The following is a 14,114-nucleotide window of genomic DNA, read 5'->3' on the forward strand; positions in this document are numbered from 1 at the left end:
AATGTGTGGGTGATACTTGTTCCCTATATAAAATTGAATTATGCATATTTTTGTTACATGTTTTTGCTTAATTAGATTATGAAACAATGAAAATTCCTTTTTCATTGTTTTTTCTTACATTTGAAAACCCCTTTAGTTGTTTTAATATAAATTTTCCTTATTTTCAGCATAACTTAATTTAAAATTACAGAAATGCGTTCTCAAAATTCAGTAATATGCTGTTCCAAATTTTTTTTCTGTCTTGGGCTGCTCAGAGTTCCAAAGCAGAATATAATCATAAGATTGATAGCAATGACAGGGTTTCTTTCAAAAGATGGGGAGCATTTAGAACCGTGTTCATAGATGAGACACACAGACTAATGTTGTTTGGCTCAGAACTGTACTCTGGAAATGTGATTAACCTGCAATATCTTATTAGTAAGTATATGGTGGCCTCTTAGAATGTCTGGTGATCTGTTAGTTTTTGAAATTAATTGAGGTGGCACACTGGGTATCAGAGAAATAGAAGATAAATGTGAAGTATTGATAGCTTAGTGTTTAGTGACACATATGCTAAATGTTTTAGACACTGTTTATCAGATTGCATAAAATAGATGTGAAATGTTTGGGAAGTAGTCTTTAGCTGAATACATGCTGATAATCTACTTCTTATTTTCCTCTAGTGGGTGATGTACAAGTTTCATGTTACAGAATTCTCTGTAGCCTCTATTCCCTTGGGACTGGGAAGAACATCTATGTTGAAAGGTATTGAGTCAAAAACTCTATGTGTAAAATTTTCTCTTCTTTAGAAGTGGTTTGTTTAGGTAGTAAAGCAGCTGAATTAAAGATTAATCTGATACAGTGTGAAACACTTCAGCCAGAGTGCAGTTGCCTGGGTATTAGTTGGTTTACATACATACACACAACCTCAACCCAAAATTAAATGATAGCAAACAACTCATCCAACATATGGTAGTGTATCTGCAGGGAGTTTATTTTTTTTCATTGGTAATGCTAAATTGTTCCATGGGTTGCCATTAAGGTTCCCAAAGTCTGGCGAATACGTGTGGTCTTAAGTAGGCTGAGTGCTAGGGCTGTGTCTGTCTCACACCTAAGTCTACACAGAGTTCTCTTAAAATTGTTGTCCTGAGCATAAAATCCTGAGGACATATGAAGAGCACTCTGACAGCCTTTCACTCTACAAAGGAAACCATTTTACCTGTTAGTTGCATTTTAAATGAGTAGGGTTTACAGTTCCTTTAAGGATTTAGTTGCTATGATTTATTCCAAGCTCTGTAGTTTAGATCCTCTTCCATTAAAAGAGGCTCAAATCCATATCTACTGCTTGAGAAGAAAGAACCCTAATTGTTGGTCTATCACAGGACAGGAGACAAGGTAATCATAACCCTTTCTTATGCTACTGAAGGCTTAGGCACTTTTCATTATCTGTTTTATAATGAAAAGTTTAAGATTCACAGACCCTGAGAGAGAAACTCTGCAGGAGGAAATATAAGTCTGCTTTAAAATACAAAATCTGGTTAGGAGAGACATTGCCCAGTATGAGGAATTCTGGTCTCCACTTCCTTCTTTCCAGGGCTTAGTCAGTAATTCTTTCATGCAAAATGCAAAAGCAGTCTCATAGACAGACAGTCTCTTTCCTCCCACTCTGTGTGCATCTTCCCGCATACACCAGCTCATTCTTATACATGCCCACATTCAGTCATTTCTGTGTCTATCACTACATTGCAAAGCTTTCCTCTCTTTTTGGACTTGACACAGATCTGATAGGCAAAATCACTAGCAGTCAGGGTCTTCTCTCAGGAAATAAAAGGTGATTGTGTTTGAGTTGCCTTTTGATTACAAGAGCTCACGGAACAGGTGTCCTCTTGAGTGGCAAGAGCTGTAAGCACTGGACATTAAACATTGACATTTACAGCATCACATTTTCCTACTCCAATTATTGTCTTAGAAGGGAAGAATGATCACTTCAGGTATATCTGAGGAAATTAATCAGTCTCCTGAAACTGTTTGAGGTTTTCTCACTGTGGATTTAATTTACTTAGGTTATGAGTAGACTCAGTCAGGCTTTTAAATGAAGGTTGTAGGCAGACATCAGTTTCTAGGTGGGAGGTAGGATTTCAAACACATTGCTCAATATTTCAGCAAAACTTAAGAGGTGAATATTTGAGCTGGCTTGAACAGTTATTCAAGTTAAACAATGCTCAGATTGAGAATCAAAATGCAGTTTTTCTCCTAGTGAATTTTTTCAGGGATATCAAAAAGTTTTTATACTCCATTGCAAGATGAGTCATAGTTCATTTTTCATAGGTGAATATCACTTCTCATAATTGAAATAGTTAGCTGATTCTACAAGACTCTTGGCTGCTATGCCTCAGAATTAATACTAAGATGGATTGCTGCTGCTGCTGCTGCCTTGTGACAAAAGTTCATCATCAAGGGCTTTAACACTTTGTGCAAAGAGTGTTAATTTGTTAGGATTAGTAAATTATTACAATTAAATCAATTTTTGATAAGTAACAGTAACAGCAGTGTTTCTCATCATTTGATGAGAATTACACAAATGGTGTAATGTGTGAAGCAAAAGAAATATATATATATATATACACACACACATATATACAGAAGAAAAGGGAAATCTTGAGAAGGTTACGACTTCCCCAATTCCTCTTGATTATACAAATTTGCTCCTTGTTTAAGCAAACCAAGGGTATAATAAGAATATGCAATTACTAATCTTTTCTTTATGCATGTTTTATACATGTTTTCTATAGTCTGTAGTTGTACAGTTGCATCTGTGGAGGAGCTTACCTTTAATATGCAATACTTTCTAAAGTTGGTTTTTGAAAAACTGTGTTTCTTATACAACTATAATTTCCAGTAGTTTTGTTGATGTGAGAAATACAATTTTTCAAAATTGTTATATTTCTAATGTATTAAAAAGTTGAATTAATTAACAATCAATTGTAATGCTGCTTTATAATGCAGGCTAGATGTTGAAAGCCTAGTCAAAAACTTTTAACATCAGGTGACTTTTTGTTTCTCTCTTATACAGGCAGCGCCCTGCACTTGGTGAGTGCTTAGCATCTCTTGCAGCAGCCATTCCAGTAGCATTCCTTGAACCTTCTCTGAACCATTACAATCCATTGTCTGTCTTCAACACAAAAAGTGCAAGAGAAAGAGCAAGTAAGTCCTCAAGGAAAAAAAAAAAGTGTTCTCTCCTTCTAATAGTAATAGAAAGAAATTGTAACCATATGTATCCTGCAGTAAAGAATTTCTATTATTTCTCTTTCACTACTTGTCATCTTAGCCTTGCTCTGCCTTGCTGACACTGTTAACAATGTTCCCTTTCTCCTAGCTTATTTGGATATTTTTCTAAAAATGAATTCTTTTCTGAAGCAGCATACTGTAATATTTGAAGCTTACTCTAAGATCATATCTACATTAAACTTTTTAGCAGATTTTACATTTGTGTTCTTACTAGCAACATTCAATAGCTGTAATATCTCACTTATGTGAATAGGAAAATTATAATTTTTTTCCTGGCTTATCAGTCCTCCAGCACATTTGGTTTAAACACAGGTGTTCATTTTTATATTGGTAATTAATATTTTGGTTTTCTACCCTTTTTTGCAGTTTTGGGTATGCCTGATAGAGTAGAAGACATGTGTCCAGAGATCCCTCAGTTGGATGGACTAATAAAGGAAATCAATGATTTAGCAGATTCTGGAGCAAGGTATACTGAAATGCCTCATGTAATTGAGGTCATCTTACCCATGCTGTGCAACTATCTGTCCTACTGGTGGGAAAGAGGGCCCGAGAGTGTTCCTCCAAGTGCTGGGCCTTGCAGTACAATGATAACATCTGAACATCTGAGCATTGTTCTTGGAAACATTCTGAAAATCATTAACAACAACCTGGGAATAGAGGAAGCATCTTGGATGAAAAGAATTGCAGGTACTGTAAATATTTTTAAAGAGTAATTGTACCTACTTATATTTAGTTACTTTACTATACTCTGCCATATTGTCCAGTGTTATAATAATGATAAATTGTAATTAAAACCAGCAGAAACAAAAGATAAAGTGTAGATAAATAACAATAAGAAAAATACTTTACTTTAAAAAATATTTTATAGTTATTATTAAGCATGCATTGTAAGCAGAGATGCTTACATTGTAAGCATCATTGTAAGCATCATTGTAAGCATCATTGTAAGCAAAGAGCTTTCTGTACAACCTATTGGATTTTGAAATCTTACCTTCTCTAGGCATTGTATAAGAGCCTTAACATTTAAATTGGAGTTGTGAATGCAATTGATTTTCAAGACACCTAAGAAGAGAGTGTTGCAGTAGAGGGTATGAGTCCTGTGAATTCTGTATGTGAAATGTCAGGACAAAAGGGAAATAAAGTGTATATGGTGAAATAATCCCACAAGTAACACAAGTTCAGAAGTAGTTGCTTTGCCTGAGTAACTGTACTAGAGATTAAGTGAGCTGAAAGATTTCTCAAAATGTCCTGTAACAATTAGTAGATGAAAAAATTTACTGTATTTGAATTTTATCATTCATCTTAAGCTATGTCAGAATATAATATACAATAAGGTGGTTCCAGAGAATCTATGTAAGGGTAATATTTTCCTGTTAAATTTTAAAGCCCTGTTGTCTTATAAGGATTATAAGGATTCCACTGAAATTTATTAAGAAGTTTGTTGCTTAATTATAGGGACCACAGCTTGCAGTTTTGTGATGGCTGCTTATCTGCATAAGGAGACTGTATAGTAGTGTGCTTCTTGAAAGGAGTTTTGACTGAAGTGGTCTGCATGTTATTACTAGTGCTTGTACAAAATAGATCCACGATCCAGTTAGCCATTCATTGCCCAAGGCAAAAGGGGTAAATAACTTCTTCCAGAGAACCCTCTTCTGGCTGTTTCCTTACATTGTGTGCAAAAAAAAAAGAATACATAAAAAAGTTTTTTTGTGGGGGCTTCCTGTCTCAATCCCTGCTTTATTTAGATTGTACTTTAGAGCCATGTAACTTGCTAAAACCATGGTAGTTTAACAGACAAAAGACTGAAATACTAATAATCTGCATCCCAGCAACTGGCTTTTAGTATGTCAACACACACAGCTGTTACAAAGCTATATTTAGTTTTATTAATAATATTATTATGCTTCAGAAATACATGAAACACTATGACTTCTATGTATTTTAGAACTGCAGGATTCATATTAATACAATGAAAAACATCACTGTGCATTAATCGTAAGATTGTCTATATTTTTATGTATAGTTTATGCTCAACCCATCATCAGCAAAGCCAGGCCTGATCTGCTCAGAAGTCACTTTATTCCAACACTGGAGAAACTGAAGAAGAAAGCTATAAAGATTGTGATGGAAGAGGATCAACTGAAAGCAGATAGTAAAAATGACACCCAAGAAGCTGAGCTACTCATTCTTGATGAGTTTGCTGTTCTTTGTAGAGACCTTTATGCTTTCTACCCAATGTTGATACGTTATGTAGACAACAACAGGTGAATAAAAAAACCCCAATAATTCAACTCATATTTTTTAGTTACTGCACTGGAGTTCATAATCTGATAATCAGAAAAAACCACAATGCACTTAATGTTTTGCTGAGAATCAGACCCAGAGTATTTTAAAGATTCTGAACTAATAGAATGGTGTGAACTAAATTCATGTCTTTTTCTGGCATGCATTTGGCTTACTTGGTTGTTTTGTCACTGCACTATCATCACTGACATTGCAAAGCCTGACCAGACTTCTTGTATTTGCAGTGGCAGCCCAATGACATTACAAATGAATATAACTTTCAAAACTTAAAAAATGGCTAGAACCCTGAACTATTCTATTTTTAGATAATACAACAAAGATGTTAATCTTTTGTGTTGTTATTTGCAAATGACATAAAAAATATGTGAGTAATGCTTCCTTAAGAATTACCAGAAATTTTTCTGTTCAAGTGGTTTACTGAAGGATTATTTTGTGTCTATGCTTTCTCTTTGCCCCCAAGATCTATCTGAAGTATATCTGAATATCTGAAGTATCTATAGTACCTCAGTATCTACAGTATTTTAATCCCATCCTTAATGACATTGTGCTGTACACTAATGACATTGTGCTGTACACTTTCATTGTTTACTTATGGTTTTTGAGGTATGAGTACATATTGGGCTGGCTGGCTACATAATTTCCATTATGTATGGAAATACATATTTCCATTGCATGCATGATCATTTATGCTGTGAACAAATTTACACAGAGAATTATTTGTGTTTTTTAGATGAATGCAAAGCTTTCCTATATCAGACCTTGCTGGCAAGGAAACACAAGTTTAATAAAAGCTGCATTTAATTGGGCTGTGGAGAACTCCAACTAGAAAGACAGACTTAATGAGCATAAGTTATTATTATCATAAGCACTATAATTCCCTCAATGTCTGCTGTCAGATGTCCACTTTATCTATGGTCATATCAATGCATTTTAATTTAGAGACATTTGAGAGTGCTGCATCTGTTAGTTTATTTGCTCAAGTTTTTTGAGCAGACAGACACACAGTGCAGTTTAATTAGTTCCTGGATTACAAAAATAAACCAATGATTGAAGCAGTCAGTCCTTACAGCTCTACCCACTCATTCTTTTTTTTTCCCTGTACTTTTCCTTCTCTCCTCATTATAGTGTTCTCTCTTGAATTAACACACAGTTTTGATTCTTTTATGGAGGGGATTGGGGGGAAGGGAGAAAAGAAGAAATAGAGAAATACTCAGAGCAAGAGTTTTGCTTGTCATTCAGGCTTCTTCTTTGGTCTGGTTTGGGTCACAGAATAGACACTAAAACGTGTTAGCATCATGGGGAGAAAGAGCTAGCAGAAATAAGTAGTCAAGAATTAGGAGTTATGTTGGAGACTCATTAATCTGCCACAAAAACAGCTTGTCTAACCATGGTCATGGAAAATTGAACAGATTATCATTCCTTTCCAAAATTACCTGTATGAATATAACCTGATCTGTTTTACAGAGATTTTAATATTCAATTGTCTTATTTTAAACTTCTGTTGTTTTTGTTATTAGAGCCAATTGGCTAAAGAAACCGGATGCAGATTCTGATGAACTCTTTCGAATGGTAGCTGAAGTTTTTATCCTGTGGTGTAAGTCACATGTAAGATAAGATGTATACTTTTTTTTCCATTTCATTCTGTCTTTAAACATAAATGTGGTATATGCAGATTAATTTAAATTTCTGCTGATTTTTTTTTACCTTTAGAATTTCAAAAGAGAGGAACAAAATTTTGTGATTCAGAATGAAATCAACAATTTGGCATTTTTAACAGGAGACACCAAAAGCAAGATGTCCAAAGTAAGTTAATAAAAAATTGTGAATTAGTTAAATCTTCAGCATGTGTTTAATATGTTTTTTAAAAGGCTCTGAAAGCCTGCTCAGGTGGCAGCTGCTGGGTAGAAGGAAAAAAAAAGGAGTTTTTCCTTAACGATAGGTGTGATAACTACCATGCAAAATACAGGCTATGTACCTAGGAGTTACTTAATGTCTGCTGAATAGTCAAAGACACAAAATTAAAATGAAGGTCTTGATTTGAAAGTTACATGTATAAGAGAATATGTTTTGCAATATGGATTGCTGGTCTTTCAGGAAAAACAAATAGACTGTTTTATAAAAGCAAGTGAAGAAACACTGGTTGCCTGACATTTTTCTTGTGAACTTCAATCACTATTGTTCTGTCATCTCTGGAGGAATGCTGTCTTTGCTTATATCTTTTTATTCCTACATACAGTATACCACGTCTGCATTGTTTTTCTTGTTTCTTATTAATGACCACATTCATTTTGTTGTTGCTCATTTTCAGTATAATGCTGACACTGATGACTGGCAAATACAGTTGTTACCTATATAATAGAAAATGAAAGTTTTCAAGGTAAAAAATGCTGCTGGGACATTAGCTGAGGAAGCTTACCTTTCTCAGCTAAACCAAATCAAACTCCAGTTCCAAGTCCTGGTACAAAGGATGCTTCCTTTTTCTTATCTTTATAATGTGTCATGGGTAATACTATTTTGAAAGTGTTCCAGAAAAGTGGTGGGGTTTATTGGTTTGTATTTCACCGTATTTGCTTGTACCTTGGGTCAGATAAAAGGTACCATTACATTTGTTAAATCTCTTTTAAAAACGTTTGCTTCATTTCTAATATTTTTTTTTAACCTCCGAAATTTGATTAAAACAAACCCTGATACTGGAGAGTTTGCAAGCAAAAATAACAGATTTTCAGCTCACCATTATTTCATGTCTAAGACTGAACAGCAATTCAACCTATATAGAGAATGCCATATATGGTAGAAGGAAAATGTTAATGGATTTTCTTGTTTTCAAGATGAGCAGTGGGCATAGTCCAGGCTATTTTATGACCAGCTGCACAACAGCAAAGTCCAGCGTGTATCTCTGTATTTTTATTATATGACAGTTACTAGCTATACATTTACTATGTATACTTCAACATTTATACATTAGAATTGACCCGAGAAGCCAAGAATTAGGTGTGCTTTTTAAAAATATATGTGATAGATTACAATCAAGTGATTATACTTGTGATTATATGAGTGATTATCCTATTATCAACTGGATTGCTAATAGGATAATATGATGTACAGTCAGTATGATCAAAATTTGAAAGACCTACATTTTGACATTACATTTTCAAATGCCTGTGGTATATATTTAAATGTACAAATGTATTATGTATAAATATATGTATACGTAATAGGGACGTAGATGCATATGTAAGGGTTATTTTCTTCATACGGATATGCACTACAGGGAGATCTAAAACTTTTTATATGCATATATATAACATTTGTAAGCATATTAATGTAAAATTATAGGATTTAAGGCCACTGTGCATCGTTATGGCTAATACAGGAAGAAGTAATAGATTGTATTGTTGATAACTGAATATTTTATTAATATGGTACCATAGCTGTAGGTGTGATCATTGATCTTGAAACAAATATCTAAGGTATTGTTTCAAGATTACTTCAGTACCATATGATACATGAGGCATCTTTTAGAAGTGTTTTGTTCGTTTCTATCTATGGTTTCTAAGCAGTTAATAGATAACATTTCATAACATATAATATAAGAGCTCTAAAGCTAGATCATAGATTAAAGCATAATTTAGATGTAAATATTTTTGTGAAAACTGCATAGTTTAACATAAGTTCTGTAAGGAATTGAATTCAGGGTTTCTTAAAACATTTTGTGCTTATTTATACATAGGGAACATTTTTATAATTTCTGGCTTTAATATAAACTTTCAGCTCAGGAATTATGAAAACAGAATAATTATCACTTTCTTCTTTATCACCAGTTCCTCTTTATGGACATTATTTTTAGTGGAAACAATTATATCCAGTATTTATCAAACATGAGAATGTATAGATAAGTAGGGGTAACAGGTACAAGCTGGGCCATAGGACATTCCACATGTGTGTAAGAAAAAGATTTTTTACTGTGAGAGTAACAGAACACTGGAACAGGCTGCCCAGTGAGGCTGTGGAGTCTCCTCTGGAGGCATTCAAAACTCACTTGGACGTGTTCCTGTGTGACTTCAGATGAACCTGCCCTGGCAGGGGGTTGGAGTTCATGATCTCTCAAGGTTCCTTCCAACCTCTAACTTTCTATGATTCTGTGTGATAACTGTGAATATGAACATTGTTAACAGCTGGACCAAGACAAACCAGTGTGGGGTGTCTTAAAAGATTAGGGTCTCATGATGATCTCAGGCTTCTTTAAGCAACTGGCTGTCTTACAACAGAGTATTTTTCCTGAGATACAAGATACTGTGATAGTACCAGTATGTAAGGTGTGACATATCATGTATGAAAGGTTCTATATCCTTACATTCCCCATGCAAGAAATAAATATGCAGAGGATGAAGGGTTAGGATTACATTATTTAAAAGTAGCTAGCAGTAGTGGAAACAAATTATTCATCATTACAGTTGATTCACTGAGTACCCATTGCATTTTGACAATACAATATTAACTCTGTTAATATATTCTCAAATGTATTAACAGCTGAGCAAGTTTTAAAATTTTTCTTTTCTAAAAAAATGGCAGCAGATTGCTCAGAGGGGAATGGTAAGTTAGAGAACTTTCAGTCTGAGAGAGACTGGTAACTGAGATTGCATTGAGATTTGTGATAGAAGTGTTTTGTCACACATGGAGAATTTGAACACCTTCAACTCCTTTGAACACCTGACTGAATTTGAACACCTTCAAACTAATCTGTTTTTAACTTTTTATAAGTTTTTTAATAAAACAGCATTTTGATTAAGATATTATGTCCTATTGGATTTTCCAGCTAGCTGTTATAAAAGACTATATGTATACATTCACATATACATAACAAACATGTCATACATGTTTGGGCAGTTTTTCTGTGACAGTTTTGGGATCTTGATTAATGTGTGGCTGGATATTTAACCTCAGCTGCTAAACACTTGTATGTCCTACTGAAGTTTTATTTGACTGGCCCTCAGTTTTTTGAATGTATTTTCAAAAAGCATTTGGACAGAACTACTACAAAAGCTTGAGTCAGTCATAAAATCCAAACTTTAATTGTGAAAAAACATTGTGGTTTATGTGCATTTGTGTTATGGAATCAGGAGATTTCAGGTTACTATTTTCTGCAAGAATTTTAAATCTTTGAGTCTATTGGATAGAATATGTTTCCTTTAGATATATTTTGGTAAATCATGAGTGAATCTCTAATAAATGAAATATAATTAACATACTGTGACATTAACATTTTGAGGCTAGCTCAATTATCCCAAGAAAACAAATTACTACTAGATCTATTACAGAAATGGGTTTATTTGCATTGAGATTTTTTCTGTTTAATTTTAACCAAGAGTTTTCTATTGGATTTTCCCATGCCTGGTCAAGGATTCATTTGAGAAGAGTTGGGTTTTTTGGTTGACATTTTACCATAACTGCCTGCTTTTGTTATTGTCTTCTCTAGATAGCCTCACTCAATGGCAATACAGTGTTGACTATTGAATAAATTTGTTTAAGTGCATTTATGGCATTAACCTATTAAGCAGGAAAAAACCTCTGTATGTATAAGGTTTACAGTTGATCTTATAATGGTTTTCTTAAAGTGGGCATTGCTGATGTGTATAAGCATTTCTCTCAGGCTGTTTTCAAAACAGGAATGAGCTATTCAATGATTTTAAACTAAATGCTGCATCTTCCCAGTGACTGTGAGTTCCATTTCTAAACACATTTTTTCTCAATCAACTATTTTGGTGAAAATGTTAATTTATTTTCACTGTTGGACTATCCATAGTTCCAGACACTTTTCCTCCTGCAGCAACACTTGGAAAAGATGCAGTAATTACTATATCAATGTGCTTACTTACTCAATGTACTCCCTTACGCAGTGAAGCAACAAATTGTAGTGCTGAGTAGAAACAGACAAATTCAAAGTTCAGTCATGTACTAACAATTAAGTTTTACACAAATACTTCACTAAGATCTCATTTGGTCATACCCTTACAGTCTAATATACAAATTTATAATACTTTAGTTGTCCTGGTAAAGCTGAATAAGTTTATTACTAACTTGTAACATTATCATCTTTTCATCGCTTTTACTTACATTTTTTTTCCCCTTTATTTTTCTTTCATACAGGCCATGCAAGTAAAGGTACAGGTCAAAGTGCATGATGTGTCTTTGTTTTAGATTAAGATATGATCAGGCTCTGAGCATTCTTTCCATTGATCACAGCAGTGGCGTCACACAGTGGAGGTCCAGGTTCCACCTATGATAAATTTTCTCTGGTTTAAAGTGGCAGTAATTGACCAGAGAAGTTAAAATTCCCTTTGGCACTCCCACCTGTTGCTTAATGTAAAAATATAGTAAAGTTACCTTTTGTAATTATTTTAGATGTACATTCTGCCTCTGCTGTCTTTCTGCATTGTGAATTTTTTCACCAAAATATTGAAGCAGGCATTGTAAAGCAATGCCAAAGTAGAGTCATCAGAAACATGTATTTGGTTTATATATCCAAGAAAAACATGGGAGAAATGTCCTTTAATTCACACGCTGTCTGTTAATGAATATAAGATTGTATTAGATTCAAGAAGTTTATATAAGATCTAAAGTTTAAATCCTATCTTTTCTCCCAGAATTAAAATGATCTTTTGTAAATATGTGAGGTGTGGCAAAGCTTTTGAATAATCCTTATTTTCTGTATTTAATGTATTCAAAGTTGTTTTGCCTCTGTGAACCTTCCTTTGCACCATTCAAATTATTTTTTTTTGTTATGAATTTTTGATATAGATTAGTACTTTTCAATGCATGAAGTGTTCTTCATTGGTGAAGCAGAATGAACAGCAAAAGGGTGAATAAAACCCTCTTATTTTTGTCTTCACCCTGTGTTCTGAGACGCACACATGATGCTGTGAAGTTTTTAATCAATAAAATTGGATGCATAAGTGTAAATGTCAGCAGTTGTGTTAAACTATTCGACCTGATTTCATGCTTTGTGAAACTTCCCTAGGTGTACACAGCAGAATTTTATGAGCTTGGTTGTGATGATTTTGGAGAACTGAAGGATAAAGGAGGGTTGGAAATACTAAAAATGTTAATTCTATCATATTAATTAATTTTGGCTGACTTTTTTTAAAATCTCAATAAATTCTTCCTTCTTTTTGACTGTTTGTTTAAATGTTATTAATCTACTGGAGACCCTGTAATTATTTTCCTGTATTTTTTTTTTTAATAAACATCCACTTGTATGTTTAAATCCTCAAACAAGCTTATGTGCCATTAGGAAGCTAAATTGTATCATTCTTCCTGTTAAGGTTATTTTAGCACAGTTAATTATTTGGTCAGTTTAATGCTCTCTGCAGGTGAAACTAAGGCATTGAGCTTTCTCATATAGGTGCATATTAGGAATGTAAGATATTTTTATTGTCACTTATGTTTCTGTCTGTGACTCTACTTACAGCAGAAGGTGAGAATTCACAGGCAGCAGAATTTGACGGCAAAGACAGAATGAATCTTATTTACACATTTTGAAAATGTTCAGATTTTAAAGATCACCAATATTGTTCATACCTAGTTACTATTCTCAAATGAAAATAAAGAAAATTGAATGCATAAAATGTCCTCAAATATAAAGATGCAGAAAAGCAGTATCTTCTCTTAGTTTCCTTTTTTTTCTTGATATAGATATATATAATATGTATTTTTGTTATTCCTTATTTAAAATGCATGGTGACGCCACTGGAACGCAGTGATACATTGTGGGGTTTGTTTGTCTTCTGTCATTGTAGATTACAAATAATGTCATTATTATAGCCATTACCTCATTGCTATTTCTAAGGCACTTCCAAAAGCAAAGCTTTGAGGCAAAGTACTCTCTTGCAATTGTTAGTTCCTTAAGAAAGGAAGCCACATCCATTGTGTGTTCCCTCTGACCTGCAAAATGTTCAGCACCAGCTCCATACACAGAGATTCACCATCTAGAAGACAGAATTTGCCAAAATTTACCATTGAGTAGAATATGTATGGCTGCCCTTCCTTCCAGTGATTACTGTGATAATAGTGTGGTAATAACTGGGAAATAATGAATTGCAATGGATTCCTCTGTGTAACAATCACTGCAGTCAGTAAAACTTTATTGACAGAGGGAAAAGGATGTGGAGGGTTAAATGCAAGCATTTGCTATTTTGTAGTGTTGTATGAACCTGGAGGCCTAGTCCTGAAATCTTTTCTTAGGAAAAACTCCCTTTGAGTATTGTAGGAGTTTATTCTAGGTACAGAATTCAGAACTAGGCTGTTTTATGTTGTTGTTGTTCATTAAATATATGGGTCTGTTCTAAAGATTTTGGTACTCTGTCTCCAACAAAAAGGTGTGTCTGAAATATTGTTGTACAGTGTCTGCACAGTGTCTAAGAAGATGGGGCTGATGTTACTCTGTTGTGCTGTTTGACTTCTATGTCTTGTTTTCCTTTTCCTATTACTCATGGCCTCCAAGTATGCAAAAGACTTAATTTTTCATCCCAGATTTATATACATTA

General features: G+C 33.9%; 1 protein-coding gene across 1 annotated transcript in view; it reads left to right on the forward strand.

Moving 5' to 3' along the window:
• The window catches only part of RYR3 (ryanodine receptor 3), a 209,492-nt gene that overhangs the window by 153,723 nt on the left and 41,655 nt on the right, over positions 1–14,114 (forward strand). The window contains exons 64-70 of the mRNA XM_071744346.1: positions 663–744; positions 3,053–3,183; positions 3,634–3,954; positions 5,291–5,531; positions 7,089–7,176; positions 7,282–7,374; positions 11,719–11,733. Coding sequence (XP_071600447.1) covers positions 663–744; positions 3,053–3,183; positions 3,634–3,954; positions 5,291–5,531; positions 7,089–7,176; positions 7,282–7,374; positions 11,719–11,733 — 971 coding nt within the window. The remainder of the gene's footprint in view (positions 1–662; positions 745–3,052; positions 3,184–3,633; positions 3,955–5,290; positions 5,532–7,088; positions 7,177–7,281; positions 7,375–11,718; positions 11,734–14,114) is intronic.

Source organism: Heliangelus exortis, chromosome 5 (assembly GCF_036169615.1).
Source record: "Heliangelus exortis chromosome 5, bHelExo1.hap1, whole genome shotgun sequence".
Classification (NCBI taxonomy): Eukaryota; Metazoa; Chordata; class Aves; order Apodiformes; family Trochilidae; genus Heliangelus; species Heliangelus exortis.